The 17089-nt window shown below is 40.7% G+C and overlaps 1 protein-coding gene across 4 annotated transcripts in view; it reads left to right on the plus strand.

Annotated features, from left to right (window-relative positions):
• herc1 (HECT and RLD domain containing E3 ubiquitin protein ligase family member 1) overlaps nucleotides 1-17089 on the plus strand; it is a 94853-nt gene that overhangs the window by 47331 nt on the left and 30433 nt on the right. For 3 of the 4 annotated variants that reach the window (XM_077712458.1, XM_077712459.1, XM_077712461.1), the window contains exons 33-45: nucleotides 32-142; nucleotides 229-399; nucleotides 3090-3329; nucleotides 6792-6875; nucleotides 8001-8557; nucleotides 9362-9962; nucleotides 10078-10345; nucleotides 10639-10849; nucleotides 13930-14096; nucleotides 15421-15537; nucleotides 15988-16237; nucleotides 16397-16518; nucleotides 16596-16825. In XM_077712458.1, the coding sequence (XP_077568584.1) occupies nucleotides 32-142; nucleotides 229-399; nucleotides 3090-3329; nucleotides 6792-6875; nucleotides 8001-8557; nucleotides 9362-9962; nucleotides 10078-10345; nucleotides 10639-10849; nucleotides 13930-14096; nucleotides 15421-15537; nucleotides 15988-16237; nucleotides 16397-16518; nucleotides 16596-16825 (3129 nt within the window). The remainder of the gene's footprint in view (nucleotides 1-31; nucleotides 143-228; nucleotides 400-3089; nucleotides 3330-6791; nucleotides 6876-8000; nucleotides 8558-9361; nucleotides 9963-10077; nucleotides 10346-10638; nucleotides 10850-13929; nucleotides 14097-15420; nucleotides 15538-15987; nucleotides 16238-16396; nucleotides 16519-16595; nucleotides 16826-17089) is intronic. The other variant, XM_077712460.1, reaches the window with a different exon arrangement.

The raw sequence follows: 17089 nt of genomic DNA on the forward strand, positions 1-17089 counted from the left end.
TTTATAAAAACATTGACTATTACCCCTCCAGGTTGTTGAGCGGCTCTTTTCTCTTCTCTCTGACTGCATGTGGGAATCTCCTATTGCCCAAGCCAGGCTCTCCGCCCAGATTAAGGAAAAAGTATTTGGAATGAAATTACAGGTTAAGAGTGAAACAAAGTTATTGCCAGAAAGTGGCTCAGTCTGTATTTACTTGCGCCATTGACTTACTATACTAAATTTTGACAGGGTGAGGCTGAAGAAGAAGAGGAAAACCTACCTATTCAAGAAGTGTCTTTTGACCCAGAGAAGGCTCAGTGTTGTGTGGTGGAAAATGGCCAAGGTCTGACACATGGTAGTGGGGGTAAAGGCTATGGATTGGCATCAACTGGAATTTCTTCTGGGTGCTACCAATGGAAGGTAAAATGCTAATATTTTCCCTTATTTCTATTAACATGTTAACAGAACATTAACATGAAAAAATGTTGAAAAAAACGCAAAAATACTATTACAGTTTTCCATGAATAATTATTTATTTTTAATCAAGGGTGTCTGCGGAGTCTAAAAATAGACATTTGCAATTTTAGGACTAAAAAGTCTAAAACACCGAGATTTTTTTCCCTGTAAGTCTAAAATCTCATTCTCATTTAAGACATAGTGCAAAAGTGCAAAATATCGATGTAGAATACATTTTCAAAAAACATTTCTTGCTTTTCTATCTATCTATTTATCACGCCGTTCCGTTTTTTTGGTGGCTTATTGTCCTTGTGGTTCTCTTAGCGGAAATCACTGTTAGCGGAAAGCACAATAAAACTACAGATATCAACCGGAAGTGTGTAGACCGTCACAGGATATTGGCGCGAGGTGCAAATAGTTAGCGAGTAATGCAAGACGAAAGGCAGTTGGGCAAAATATAAGCATAGATTAAATGCAGATTTAACGATTGCTGGCTCGAACGACAGGATTTTGCGAACTGGCTCAAACGTGTTCCTGACAATGACACTGAGGCGTACTGCACGTTGTGCAAATTTTTTTTCGACAACGTGCAGTACACCTCAAACTCTGCCATCTTAAGAATCTGGAGATCAAAATGGCTGCCGAAAGTACAGAGCTACGGAGCATGTAGCGCTGCACACTACACACGCGCGCACACACACTCACACCCCTAAGCTTTCTCTTTTTCAGCCCATCTCAATATCTAAAATATGTATAAATGCGGTCATTTTCAATGTTCAGCATTTTAAGTAGAGACATTATTTTGGAAAAAAAATGAAAATTTTGCGTGTTGTAATCTGTTTGTTTCAATGACAATAAATGTCAGTTAAATGCAATCTGGGTCTGTTTTTTCTTATTTTTAATACTTCGTTAGGGTCTTAAATTTAACCCACATTGCTCTTAAAAAGAAGGTCTAAAACAGTCTAAAATTGCACTTGTTCCAACCTGCAGGCAATCTGTTAATCAAATAGTGGGAAATAAAATAAATATTCTATCGTAGGCACTATTCGCATTCCGGATTTGAAGGTAAAACGTTTTGATGGCTAAAATTTGCTTCAAACCCCAACAAGTCATCTCGACTCTGAATACCAGTCCAGCCGGCTGCGTAGTCGTTGCCAGCACAATATATCCTGATATTTTATAGATAACCATATTTTCACACCTATAAAATGTACCGTGTGATAGGGAGCAGCCTCATTTGCGTGTATAATTTCTGTTTATTGTCAATACATTGGGCGGTTCCTCAGAAAATGCGCTAGCATGATACTAGACTAGTGAATGTCATGCTACCCGCTAGCGTACCTATGTTATGCTATCTCCTAGCATATGTTAGGCTAGCCACTAGAGTGTTTTTAAAGACAGCACGAGCAAAACTAAGTTTGATAATGCTTTATTGAGGTAAAACATACTCTTGTATAAAGAGTTCTGCGTTTAACATGCTAGGCTCCACTGTCAGTCAGTGTTGTCTATGGATGGATAACTTTATTCATCTCGTATTAGGGAAATTTAATTGTGGCAGTAGCAAGAGGGTGATTAGACGGAACAGCAAAGCAAAAGCACAAAGTGCAATACAAATCAAAGTAAATGGAACCATCAAATCATTCAGACATAAGAGCAGCAAAAACACAAAACGAGCAAGAGTGGACAGAGCTACTGCCGCCGCCGGCTGCCGATTGAACGGGGCCAACTTGGTTGCGGTAGCTAAAATGGATACAGACTCAAAAAGACATTGTAAAGTTGGACAAAAACTGGAACCACTCACAGGAATTCTTCCACAAGATAGGAAACTTCTGCAGACTGTGACCGAGGTAGAGAATATGCAGAGTCACTCTTCCAAGCTTATCCGCACAGTTCCTCAGTCGTCTAGAGCTGAAGACAACAGTAGCAGAGTAGAGCCTCTCGACTCCGTTCCTCAGAAGCCTGGAGCTGAAGACAACAGTAGCCGAGTAGAGATCCATGACTCCGTTGCTGGTAAACACCGACAGCACTTCCATCTTATCCCATGATGGAATGGTTGGTCAGAAGCGTTGCCTGTTCACCCGGCCCCTTATTGCTTATTGTACCAGCTAATCCCATGTGTGTAACAGCGTAGGCATGGCTGAATGGTTCCAAAAAAAGGAGTACCAGAAAGAAGCCAGGCTAACAGAACAAAGCAAGTAGTAAAAACATTAAAGTAAAAAGTATAAAGTAAAGTAAAAAGGAATGTATTAAGAAATATTAAAATGTAATTCAAAAAAAGATAGAAGAGCAGTAAAACACGAAAAACAAATACTGCCACTGGCTTCCGCTTGACGGCGCCATCTTGGTTTCTTAGTGGTACCTCGAGAAAGCTCGAACAAGAGTGCTGGCCGACACTTGTCCAGTCATCCCCATTCCATTGTAACCCGTGAACTTGCATCAGCCGAACCACCCCCTCCCACCCTTTGATTACTACTTATTTATTTACCTAATTAATACTGTTGTCTTCAGAAATTAGAATTTTTTTTTACGACTTTATTGGTAAAAAAATCAATGTATTTTGAAACAAATGAGAAGGGGGTTACCTAATTATGGCACAATTGTTTTATTGTGAACTACTTCAGATTCATGATGTTTTTTTTTCTCATCCACTATAGTTTTACATTGTGAAGGAGAACCGAGGCAATGAAGGCACATGTGTAGGTGTTTCACGTTGGCCAGTCCATGACTTCAACCATCGCACAACATCAGATATGTGGTTATACCGTGCATACAGTGGAAATCTCTATCATAATGGGGAACAAACCCTAACACTTAGCAGTTTTACACAAGGAGATTTCATCACTTGTGTTTTGGATATGGAGGCCAGAACCATCTCATTTGCAAAGAATGGAGAGGTAAGAGGAGATGATGGTTTACACAGGTCTGAATGTATTTGGTACATATTTTCTTTTTACTTTTGAAGTAATTTCTTACAATGTCTACATTCAAATATTTTGGCTGGGAAAAGTTAACATACAATAATATTTGCACACCATCTTTTTAGAAGCACTTTGGTGTAATATGTGTGTGTGTGAATGTGTATGTATATGTATATATATATATACACCGTATTTTCACGACTATAAGGTGCATCGTATTTAAAGCTGCAGTGTCAGTAACAAGTGCTATTTCTGTATTTGACACACACAAAGGAATCACCGTTTTTAAAGACGCAGCTAGTCATGGCAAAACATACACCAGCTTTATGTGACCGGACATTTCGTCGACGGACAGTTCGTCGCCGTACTCGCAAACGATTGTTTTTAAAATAAATGGCAATAAATAAAATTATTTTATGAAAAAAATATATTAAAAAGAAGACAAAGGAAATTCACATTCTTCGTCGTCTTCCTTTTTGTTTGCTTGGTATTCCCATAGGTATCGTGTATTCAGACTAGATTTCTGATGCGCGTTCTGAGGCAACGGAGCTAGACATCGTCGCTTGTCGGCCATTTTATGAACAGGCCCATTCGCTCTTATTAATAGAGTCAATAGAATTTGTTCTTTGGAAGGACAATAGATTGCTTGATTTTAAATCAAGGGTGTCAGACTCGGGTTGGTTCGTGGGCTGCCTTAACGTCAACTTGATTTCACGTGGGCCAGATCATATTAGATAAAATATTTAGATTTTTTTTTAATAAACGAACTGACTGCCTACGAAATTTTTGGGTACCCAGCTTTAACATACGGACACACGCTAAAACACGTTTTTAAAAAGGTAACAGAAGCAAAACTGAGTTTAGTTGTACTTTATTTAGTCCTTTTACAATGTACTCGGGTCATCATCCCCCACAAATTCATCAAAGTCCTCATTTTCTGTGTGCGAATTGAACAATTGTCCAAATGAGTCATCAAAAACGCTGAGTCCCCTCTCTTCGTTCTCAGAGTCACCGTCATTGCCATGTAGCTCCACAGAGATGATGCTAGCTTTGGCAAAAGCTCGAACAACCTTGCAAGCAGACACGTTCACCGAGACGGCCACAATCCATTCGCAAATCTTAGCGTAACTAGCCCGGTGCTGCCTGCCACCCTTCGTGAAGCTGTGTTCGCCAGCTACCGTCCACTGTTCTCATGCCGCTCTCAACTTTGCTTTGAAAGCCCAGTTGATGCCGATGTCCAGCGGTTGGAGTTCTTTAGTCAAGCCTCCGTGAATGACGGCAAGCTCTGAGTTCATTTTCGTGACTTGGTTTTTCACCGCTGATGTGAGATCAACACGCAAGGAGTCGCAAATCAAAATTGACGGCGAGCCGTGAAAAAAGCCATCTGGTCGCTTGACATAGACCTCAGCCATTCTCTCACTTTCTCCTCGTCCATTCAGCCCTATGGGTTTTACCTTCACGATGACGCCGGCTGAAAACTTTTCTTTCGGAATGATGGCGAGCACCAAATTAGTGTGCTTGCCGTCATACTGGGTGTTTTGACAAAAGAACTATATATCCCAGCAGTCACTGTACCTTTATTACGGGGAAAATTGTAGCGTCGGGGGCTGCTTGCCGTAGTTGTGAGCTGTAGAGGATGGTGTACCCTATCGACTGATTTATTTTATTTTATCGTGATAACAATTTTAGTATTGGTTCATATATGAAGCGCACTGAATTATAAGGCGCCATGTTTTTTTGGAGAAAATGTATGACTTTTAAGTGCGCCTAATAGTCGTGAAAATACGGTACACATACATGCGTACAGTTGTGGTCAAAAGTTTACATACACTTTTGAGGAACATAATGTCAAGGCTCTCTTGAGTTTCCAGTTATTTCTACAACTCAGAATTTTATCTGATAGAGTGATTGGAACAGATACTTCTTTGTCACTAAAAACATTAATGTTTGGTTCTTTTATGACTTTATTATGGGTTAACAGAAAAAGTGATGAAATATGCTGGGTCAAAAATATACATATAGCAACATGAATTAGAAATTTTGGTGACTTAAAAAGTTGTCAGTGAAATGAGCTTCATAGCATGGCCTCGTAACTTCTTGTGAGGGATTGAGTGACTACAGCTGGTAACTTCTCTGAGCCCATTTAAATGGGGCTCATTAGATGCAAATGCCCACAAACGCTACAATGGGAAAGTCCAAGGAGCCCGGCATGGATCTGAAAAAGCGAATCCTTGACTTGACCAAGTCAGGAAAGTCACTTGGAACCGTTTTCAAGCAGCTGCAGGTCCCAAGAGCAACAGTGCAAACAATTGTTTCTAAGTATAAATTGCATGGCACTGTTTTGTCACTGCTATAATCAGGAAAAAAACGCAAGCTATCACCTGCTGCTGAAAGAAAATTGTGAGGGTAAAGATTCAACCGAGAATCACCAAAAAGCAGATCTGCCAAGAATTAGAAGCTGCTGGAACACAGGTGTCAGTGTCCATAGTCAAGAGTGTTTTGCATCTCCATGGACTGAGAGGCTGTCATGCAAGAAAGAAGGCCTTGCTCCAAAAAGAGCCTCGACTGAAGTTTGCTGCTGATCATATGGACAAAGATAAGACCTTCTGGAGGAAAGTTCTGTGGTCAGAGGAAAGAAAAATCGAGCTGTTTGGCCACAGTGCCCAGCAGTATGTTTGGCGGAGAAAAGTTGAGGCCTTTAACCCCAAGTACACCCTGCCTACCGTCAAGCATGGTGGTGGTATTATTATACTGTGGGGCAGTTTTGCTACCAATGGAACTGGTGGTCTACAGAGAGTAAATGGAATAATGCAGAAGGAGGATTACCTTCAAATTCTTCAAGTTAACCTAAAGTCATCAGCCCAAACAAAGATAGGGTTTTGGGCTAAGTTGGGTGTTCCAACAGGACAATGACCCCAAACGCACATCAAAAGTTGTAATGGAATGGCTAAATCAGGCTAGAATTGAGGTTTTTGAATGGCCTTCCCAAAGTCCCGACTTAAATCCCATTGAGAACAATGCTGGAGAAACAAGTCTATGTCAGAAGCCATCAAATTGAACTGAACTGCACCAATTCTGTCAAGAGGAGTGGTCAAAGATTCAACCAGAAGCTTGTGGATGGCTACCAAAAGCACCTAATTTAAGTGAAAATGGCCAAGGGACATATTACCCAATATTAGCGCTGATGTGTGTTTATTTTTGACCCAGCAGATTTGATCACTTTTTTTCTGTTCACCCATAATAAAGTCGGAAAAGAACCAAACTTCATGAATGATTTTTGTGACAAAGAAATATCTATTCCAATCACTATCAAGAAAAATCAGAGTTGTAGAAATAACTCGAAACTCAAGAGAGCCATGACATTATGTTCTTCACAAGTGTATATAAACTTTTGACCAAAACTGTACATATACATACACATACTAATTGATTTGACAGGAACCCAAATTAGCCTTTGAGGATGTGGATGCTGCCGAACTCTACCCTTGCGTGATGTTCTACAGCAGTAACCCAGGGGAAAAGGTAAGAGTAAAGGGCATCCTAACTACTGTTTTATAAAAGAGAAAGATTAGATTATTTTGTTTTCACTTGCCTATTCTTTTTATAGTCAGGTGATGTCACCTGTAGTCAATAGCACTTTAATGTTTATTTCTGTGAAGGTCAATGTGTTCCCTTCCCAAACTGGTAATTCAGTAAATTAAATTAGAATAATATTTCACCACTATAATACAATGAGATACCTTGAGATACGAGCTTAATGCTTTCCGGGACTGAGCTTGTATGATAATTTACTCGTATCTCAAATCAATGTTTCCCATAGAAATGAACTAAATACAAATTAATTTGTTACCACCCTCGGAAGAAAACACACAAAAAAAAACAGGATATTACAATGGAAAAACATTTTTATGGGTTGTAATTCACGATCTACTATCAGTAACAAATAAATAGTGGTTATGATGTTTAATAATAAAATGAAACCTTATTCAAAGCAACTTGGAGTTGCGGATGGGAGAGTAAGAGAGACTTGACGGATGTGCTAGTAAAGTAAACTTTAAATTTAACTTAAATGAACTTAGATTCCTATACACAAATTTTAAAAAGTTAATCTTACGTTACACTAAATATCAACCTTTTTGTATAATAACCAAGCCAAAGAGGTTAATATATTCCACCGCGGCATCGATGCAAACTTCCTGCTTTTCCATACGTATCGACGAGCCATCTCAGTCACGTGTACACTAATGTTTTTCAATTATTTCGTGCTTAATATTGATCGTCATCTTACGCCTTTTCTTCCTACTACCCTTCATTGCTTTGGACTCATTTTGTTTCTTTTAATTCTGCACTGACCAACGCAAAAAACACAGTGAAAATACTCTGTCCAGTACTCGTAGAGACCTTTACGGCAAGAAAGACAGCCTCTCGCGGCCACCTGGCTGTCTCGTATACTCGTATCTCAAAATCGGTCTCCTATCTCAAGGTAAATATTGCCTTGGAATCTTACTCGTACTTCAAATTCCTTGTATGCCAGGGCGCTCGTATGTCCAGGTATTACTGTATAAAATTATATTGTTCAGTATTTACTTCAGAAATCTAAGTGTATATTTTATTTTCTTATGTTGTCTCTGTTTTAAATCATTCTAGGTTAAGATCTGTGACATGCAGATGCGGGGTACTCCGAGAGATCTTTTGCCCGGAGACCCAGTTTGTAGTCCAATGGCAACTGTCCTGGCTGAGGCTACCGTACAGTTAATCCGAATCTTACACCGCAGTAATGATTGGACACAACGTATTAACAAAACCATGATTGAACGTCTTCAAGAAATCAAACCTTGCTTCAGAGAGACAGCAGGTGCCTCTGCTAGCATCTGTGGTCAAAGGCTGAAAAAAAGTCGCTCAGTGCAGAGTCGTGAAGAGCACGACACTCAGCGAGAAAGTCAAGAACCACCTAAGAATGAGGAAGAAAAGGGGCGCCCTGGACGACAGCATGGATTAGGCGAGCTTTCAGAGCACCTCTTAACAACTCTGTGTAGAGAGGTGTGGCCAGTTTTAGCAGTAGTCGGAGGAGCAGATGCGGGCCTTCGGGTTGGTGGCCGATGTGTTCACAAGCAGACAGGACGCCATGCAACTTTACTTGGAGTGGTGAAAGAAGGCAGTACCTCAGCCAAAGTGCAGTGGGACGAGGCTGAAATTACCATCAGGTATTTTCTGGGGTTCATAAACGTCGACGTAAACTTTGTTTAGCGTTTGTTTGTCTTTTTCGTTTTGGGCATGTCGTCTTTTTCACCTTGCAGTTTTGTGCATGGCGTCCTTTAATGCGCATATAAGCCGTACCGATCCAGTCTTCCTTCTTTTTTTTCCGACAAATGTTATTCAATATTCAAATTCAGGCAAGCTTATACTAAATGTAGCAATTGTATGACAAATGTTAATGACACGCGCATAACCCCTAGATCGTGGACATGGAATGGTCACCTGACTCCAACGCTACTTGCAGCTGCCATCTGACCTGAGTTTAGAGCCATCCTGTCTAGTCGACATCGATGACATAAATGCTTTGATGAGCACATTATACCATCAAATATTGTGGACGTAAATTAATTGACACATGAATACAGTCATTTGAAATGGCAGAGGCTTGGGATAACAACCAAACTTTATTGAAACCTTACATTTTACATATTTCTCTTTTAAAATCCTACATTTTCTCAATTCAAACGTTTGATCCGCAATCCATGTATCATTTTGACAATTAATTATTAATTCATTTAAATTAGGGACTTCCACTTGATTACTTTCAGTTTTTAACCACAATTTTATCACGTCCCAACTTATCTGGAATCCACTTGATATTTAACATTCCTGTTTAGTGACACAGTCGATGGTCTTCCTTTATCTTTTATTATCCTAAGTGTCAACATTCCCTCGATTTGTTTTTCTTTCCTTGTCTGTTTAAATTCTCGACTCGCTTCAATTAATGCTTCACAACTTTTTCTGTCACCTAGCGACACGCCACTGTATAACTTGGAACCCTGTGAGCCTCTGCCCTTCGACGTCACACGGTTCTGTGGCCTCACTGCCTCCCTTCTGTTGGATCTCACGTACCTCACCAGCATCCATGAGGAAACAACTTCTAAGCTCAGCGCACGGCGTCATGAAAAGAGGCATCGCAATGCACACTCTACAGGACATGAATCAACTAGTAATGAAGACAAAGCAGATAATGAAATTTCTCAACATAATGAACTGAAGGACAGTATTTGCACTGCTGAGGCAGTTAAATATTCCACTACATGTGACCTGCATGTGTCTCATAGTTTAGATGAGGTCAAGGCACATGTGGCGGCCAAATCTGAGAGTTACATTTCCTCCGTTGGTGGAAGCGGACTGGGGGGAAACGACACATTTATTCATGCTACTGTTGAGACCAACAGGAAGAAAAGCCACGAACATGTCTCCCGTAGCCATGAGCCCTATCCTTCATTTAGTACCACTCAATCAGAGATCCATGCTGTTCAACTTTCCTATCTCTACCTGGGAACCATGAAGACCCTCAGTGTCCTGCTGAGCTGTAGCAAGTATGCCGAGCTTCTGCTGATACCAAAGGTACTTATGAAAGAAAGGTACTTATCAAAGTACTTTATGAAAGAATGACTGTGTTAATTTTCCTAGTGTCTAAAAACTAATTCTGATAAAGTTCCAATGTTTTATCGTCCTTAAGGTGTTAGCAGAATCCACTGGACACAATGCTGATGTCAATGCCAACTCTAGTACAAATACCACTGCCACATCTCCATTATGCCATGAAGAGGTTGAGATGCGGACTGCACTTCAATTTCTCATGCGTCATATGGTAAAACGGGCTGTCTTGCGCTCCCCCATTAAGCGGGCTCTGGGGTTGTCAGACCTGGAAAGGGCACAAGCCATGATCTACAAGCTAGTGGTCAATGGGATGCTGGAAGAATCCACAGGAACGAAGGCTAAACCTGGTGAGACAATAAAGTTTTGGGGGATTAGGACATCAGGTGTTGCTTTTCGTAGACAGGTTTTTAATGATGTTGGTATTGTGTGATGTTTTAAAAAGCTACACACGCTAACATTGTATTTTGTTTGTTTAGTTGTTTAACAGATAGTTTAACCAAACATCACTATTTTCTGCCATCTCAATTTACATGTTGTCCTGACATTACTTTATTGTTGCTGCTGTAATGTTTCCCAAAAGTCTTTTGCCACCCTGAAACCAAAATAAGAGACAATAACTGTTTCATCACATTTGCTTTAGGTGTGAGAATTGAAGCAGAGAGTGAAGGCGATGGTATAGAGGGCGAGGCGCTTGTCCAAACACCAGTCACTACTAGTCCCTCTGCCTCCAGTACAACTTCCTTCATGAGTTCCTCTCTAGAAGATACAACCACTGCAACCACACCTGTCACGGACACTGAGACTGTCCCTGCCACAGAATCTCCAGGGGTCATGCCCCTCAGTCTTCTCAGGTTAGATGCATATTTGTGATTTTGAAAGTCTAATACAATGATTGACAATTGTTTAAACACTGACAGTTTGGCTGTTCAGCTTGCCTTTGTAAAACGCTTAAAACTAGTTAATCGACCGATATGGATTTTTCAAAGCCGATTCCGATTATTAATATTTAATTATATTTAATATATTATATATTTAATTATATCAAACTTACGGCCCGCGGAACAACTGCGGCCCCCGTCTTAATATGAAAGATTAATGTTTGTGCGGCTCGCAAGATTGATATGAATGGCACTGTGTTTGGAGCTGAATGAACCAATCACTGTGAGGTATACGGCTCTGGAGGGCAGGACATTGGCAAGTGCCTCGCTCACTCACTCATTCATTCCTTCAATCAGCTGGGCGGAGGAGAAGCCGTGAAGCCGATCACTCCGCTCGGCGCGCACAGTACTCTGCTGCTCTTAGCATAGAACTGAATGAGGCGCTATGATCCAAGATGCAGCTTGTGTCTGCAGCCATCTCCGTGAGTGAAACCGAAACTTAACAGTAAGTGCGTTAACATTACACTTGAGCAATTCAGAGAGCTGCCGTGATCCAATACGATCAGAGAGCGAAATTGCGCATGCGCCACAGACCCGTGCAACTGAAAGTTAAAAGTTCAACCCAAGACTCATTCCAATTCAAAACACATATTACAGCCCCAGAGATGTCTGTTTCAAAGCCTGCCGTGAAGAAAAAGGTCAGTCATGAGCACTGAGAATTTCAAGAAAAGTAGGGAGTGCAATATTTCTTTGTTGAGCACAGGGGCACCCCGACGTGTCTCATTTGCACTGAAAAAGTTGCGGTGCACGAGGAATACAATTTGAAACATCATTATACTACGAGACATGCTGAGGAGTACGAAAAATACCAGGGAGATGAGAGAGCCAACCAGATTGCCAGTCTTAAAACACGTCTTCTGAGGCAACAGGATTTCTTCAAGAAGGCTACCAAAGAAAGTAATGCAGCTGTCGAAGCTATGCCGTTTGTGAGCTGATTGCTAAAGTAGGAAAGACATTCACGAAAGGTGAATTTGTCAAAAAGTGAATATTACAGGCTGCACATAGTCTCTCCAGAAAAAGTTCAACCACATCAGCCTTTCTGCCAACACCGTGGTAGAGCGCATTTCTGACCCGTCAAGTGATATGATCAACTGTGTGAGAAAGCACAATGTTTGAAGGTATATTCAGTGGCTCTTGATGAGACCACAGACATCACAGACATTTTGAAGTGATGGAGGAGTTGCTCACAGTAATTCCAATGCATGGCCAGACCACCGCTAAGGAATTATTTCACCAGCTGTGTGATGCCATTGAGGATGCCGGTTTGCTACGGAAGAGCTTTGTTGGAATAACAACTGATGGAGCTCCATCAATGATTGGGAGGAAGAATGGACTGGTAGCACTTAAAAAAAAAAAAAACTGGAAGAGGAGGGTGTGGAGGAGGCCATAGCTCTGCACTGCATTATCCATCAGCAGGCCCTTTGCAGCAGATGCCTGAAGTTGGACAATTTGATGTCTGTCGTTGTGAAATGCATCAACCAAATCAGATCCAAGGGCTTAAAGCACAGAAGGTTCCATGCTTTTTTTGAGGGAATGGAGTCAGAATATGGGGATGTGCTCTACTTCACTGAGGTACGTTGGCTGAGCAAGGGAAATGTGTTGAAGAGATTTTTTGAGTTGAGAGCAGAAGTAAAAGACTTCATGGAGATAGACGGGGTTGCTGTTCCTGTGCTAAGTGATCCCAAATGGCTCATGGACTTAGCTTTTCTTGTTGATATCACACATGAGCTTAATGTACGGAACAAGAAGCTACAAGGCCAGGGGCAACTTGTCAGTGCTGCTTATGACAACGTGAGAGCATTCTGCACTAAACTTTAGTTATGGAAAGCCCAGCTCTCTCAGACAAACCTTTTTCATTTCCCAGCATGCAAGGCTCTTGTGGATTCAGGCACACCACTCAGTGGTGAGAAATATGTGGAGGCCATTTCGAAGCTGCAGGAGGAATTTGATCACAGATTTGCAGACTTCAAGATACACAGCCACATTTCAAATTTTTGCGGACCCCTTCGCCTTTGAGGTGCAAGATGCCCCTCCTGAGCTTCAAATTGACCTGCAGTGCAACTCTTCGCTCAAAGCCAAGTTCAGAGAGGTGAGTGGAGAAGCAGACAAGCTTGGGCATTTTTTGAGAGAGTTGACCGCCAGCTTCCCTGAACTTTCCCGAATGTTCAAGCGGACCATGTACCTTTTTGGGAGCACATACTTGTGTGAGAAACTCTTCTCCACCTTGAACTTCAATAAGTCCAAGTATAGGTCCAGACTTACTGATGAGCATCTTCAAGCTCTATTGGGGGTCTCCACTGCTTCCCCCCTCAAGCCAAATGTGACTCAGCTACGTGAGAAGAAGCGCTGCCAGGTCTCTAGCAGCAAGAAGTAGGCAAAAGAAGCCGTGTTCAGAATATTTCATGTTCAATGTTCCATTCAAGTTCAGAAAGTTAAAGGTTAAAGAGCTGTTAATACAGACATTTGAAACGGAATAAAAATAATTAGTTTTCTCTACTTAGCCAGCCACTGTATATCTACTGTATACTCATTATTATTATTATTTTATTTCTGATTGATTGATTTTTTTATTCATCTTTTAGTTAATTTATTTAATTCATTATTTTTTGTTAAAAATAAAGATATTTGATAACATTGGAATGTTTTATCAGCGCTTTTCTTGTGGAAATCCTGATGCGGCCCAGTCTCACCCAGACTCTGCCTCTAGCGGCCCCCAGGTAAATTGAGTTTGAGACCCCTGATTTAGAAGGTGCCGATAACCAATATATATATTCATTTAAATAAAAGTAAATAAAAGCAATAAAAGTATAAAAAATTATAAAAATTAATAGTACAAGCCCTGAACTTCTCATAGCCCTGGGTTCAAATCTGTGTGTGTGTGTGTGTGTGTGTGTGTGTGTGTGTGTGTGTGTGTGTGTGTGTGTGTTTGTGCGTGTGTCTGTGTGTGTATATCTATATCTATCTAAAAAGCTGTTGATTTTCTGTTCGCACAGACAAATGTTCTCCAGCTACCCTACAACCACCTTGGGTTCAACTCGGCGGGCACAAACACCTCCGGTGTCATCTTTACCCACATCACCTTCTGAAGACGTTTGCCGCCGGCAGAGCCTTACTTCTCCTGACTCACAGCCTAGCAGACTGCAGAATAGAACCGGAACCTGTAAGTATACCATACTTGCGTGACTTTAACTATAAATATCATATATTTTAACACAGCAACTCGTTTGCAGTATGAGGTGAAATAAGTAAATTAAATATAATTTGATAATATAACCAATTCGGAATAAGTCCAATTGGTTATAATTTATGTTAAAGTCCGGTATTGATGAACAACTTGCGAAAAAACACAAAAAACATGTAGGGAGAGCGCTGCATGCTCATTTGCACCATCTTTAGAAAAAAAATCCTCTCAAATCTGATGAACAGGACTTGGACTAAAGATGCCAATAACCTGTTTTTGTTGGAGAGTGGAGAGGGACTCTTTTTTTCTGAGAGTACAGTACTTTAAAAAATTGCATTTTTTTTTCAATGTAAAGGTTATATTTGGATGATACATTAGTCTTTTCACATGCCTGTAAGTACGACTTACCACTAAAAAAAAAACCCATAAATGAGCATTGTACTTGCATACTTTTTTGTATAGGTGCGGAAACATGTAGTATGGTAGTAATAATCCTAGTGTCCAAGTGTGGTTCCTAACGTTTTCTAATGCTGTAAGAATGTGAATAGCCTGCAACACACGTTTTTATCAGCAGGGCGTAATGCTAGGCAGGTCGCTGTTGTAATCAAACCGGCCACTGTGTAATGGGCCATGGATCCCAAAGGGAAAAACAAATACGTAGGAAAACAGAAGAATCAATGTTTCTTGGACCGAATCATTCGCATTCATTTCCAAAGCCATAGGATTGCCGGAATGTTCATTTTGTAGTGAGAAGTTGTCAAGTAACAAAGTGTTTTCCAGGTGCCAAAATAGATTTAAGAACTGGCTTGCCTCTCCAAATTCCACTGCTACCCTTCACTGATGGTGAAAAAGCACCTGATACACGTTCCATTTTGTTGTTGTTTTGTTGAATCTTCAAAATCAAAATGACATAAAAAATCGGATATCATTGTTGCATTTCTTTATTTTCATCATACGAATGAAACGGAATTCATTAATATTTTTATGGAGTTAAACTTGAGGTGCCATCGCACAATATAGCAGTCACATGGTGAGTCATTCTCTACAGAATGCACCTTAGGGAGAATAAACATTTAATCATAAATGCTCAGGATGTATTTGTAGTCAACTTATGGATTTTAAGAGAAGGCTAATATTGTTCCATACAGTGTTGCCTTCATCATAAGGCTTAATATTTTTCCATCTCCTGACATTTTTTCCCATTAAATTAGGCTTTCAAAAATTTGGGTTACCGACCACTGATCTAGATCCATGTATTATTACATCCCTGTTAACCATTAAGTATGACACTTTCTTTTTCCAGCTTTATCTGATCCCAGTAGCAGGCTATCAACATCTCCACCCCCGCCTGCAATTGCCGTACCCTTGTTGGAGATGGGATTTTCCTTACGCCAAATTACCAAAGCTTTGGAGGCAACTGGTGAGTCTTTTCATTAATTAATGAGTTTTTAATTGCATTTTAATGTAAACCATATTTAATCATTATTAGATTATCAGAAATTAGCTTTTTTTCATGATCACAATTCAGAAAACAGAGATTTACAATAGGGGTGACGAACAAGTTGGACACAAAGAACAACATTTTTAAACGTTCTGTGTCAATGAGCCAAACCATGTAGTGACCTGCCAAAAACACACACAAAAACATACAAATTAAACCCATAATATTTACCATTACAACCATGTGTTTATTTCAAGGTAAGTGTCCACGCTTAAAACGCACATCAAATGTTAGCACATCAACTACGCCAGATGTTGCTGTGGCAAAGAGCCGCATGCGACTCGAGAGCCACGTGTTCGCCACCCTTGATTTTGAATCTTATTTCCCTGGTGTGATACATCAAATAGTTAGACAGCTCTTCTTTTCTAGGTGCACGAGGAGAAGCAGATGCCCAGAACATCACAGTACTGGCAATGTGGATGATAGAGCATCCTGGCACCGATGACGGGCATGATGACCCTCCCACGAGAGGAAGTGGTGTTGGAACTGATGGGTGTGACTCCCTATGCCCAGGTGCAACCGCATCCACTGGAGGAAAATCTCGGGATAGAAACTCATATTCTTCTTCTCCTGGAGACATTGCCGATGCTTCCGAAATAGAGGAGGGCTTTAGTGAGAGGTACAATTTTATGTTAAATTCGTCATGAATATAATTTCCATATTTATTATAACCAAATCAAATTTGTTGTTCTAAAGTTTCCCATCCCCTCTCTGTAAGAATCTTTAAAAAACAATGTTGTCAGTTTTTGAATGATAATTTAATTGTGTAACACTGTAGTCCAGATGGACAAGAGCAAGACAATCCATCATCCTCCAGTGGCGTTTCCCTGAGAGGACGTGCTGCTGTTTCTAGGAAGCACCACTTTGACCTAGCTGCACGCAGATTGTTTGCCCGAGCTGGTGAGAATTTGAAATGCTAACAGTTGAGTTGGTAAGACCAAAACTTAAATTCAATTATTTTTCCTCTCCTCTGTAAGCTGGATTGTACCGGTCAGTGCAGGCCCAACACAGTCAGTCACGCAGGGACGTGCCATCCCACCTGCCACAACAAGACCCAGCTGCCCTTTATGACTTCAACCTTCTAGACGAAGAGCTTGAGATGGACCTGGACGAAGAGACAATGGAGGTCATGTTTGGCCAGGACCTTTCCAGTGACACTGACATTCTGGGAATGTGGATCCCGGAGGTACTGGATTGGCCAACATGGGTGTGTGACTTTATGCTCTGAACAGAGAGCTGCCATCATGAGACAGGTCCTAATTGTCCTGCATAACCTCTAACTCAAAATTTAGTTACATAAGCATGCTTAATTTGCTGTTAGCAGCTTGGGCCTGGTTTATTCTTTACATGCACCATTTTAGGATCTTACATAGACCTAGATGCCATAACCATTCTTCTTCTTCTACATCTGATAAAGTATAACACCTTAAATGTTGTCTGTTACTAGGGAAGTGATTGACTAATCCTAGCA

The sequence above is a fragment of the Stigmatopora nigra genome, chromosome 3 (assembly GCF_051989575.1).
Source record: "Stigmatopora nigra isolate UIUO_SnigA chromosome 3, RoL_Snig_1.1, whole genome shotgun sequence".
NCBI lineage: Eukaryota > Metazoa > Chordata > Actinopteri > Syngnathiformes > Syngnathidae > Stigmatopora > Stigmatopora nigra.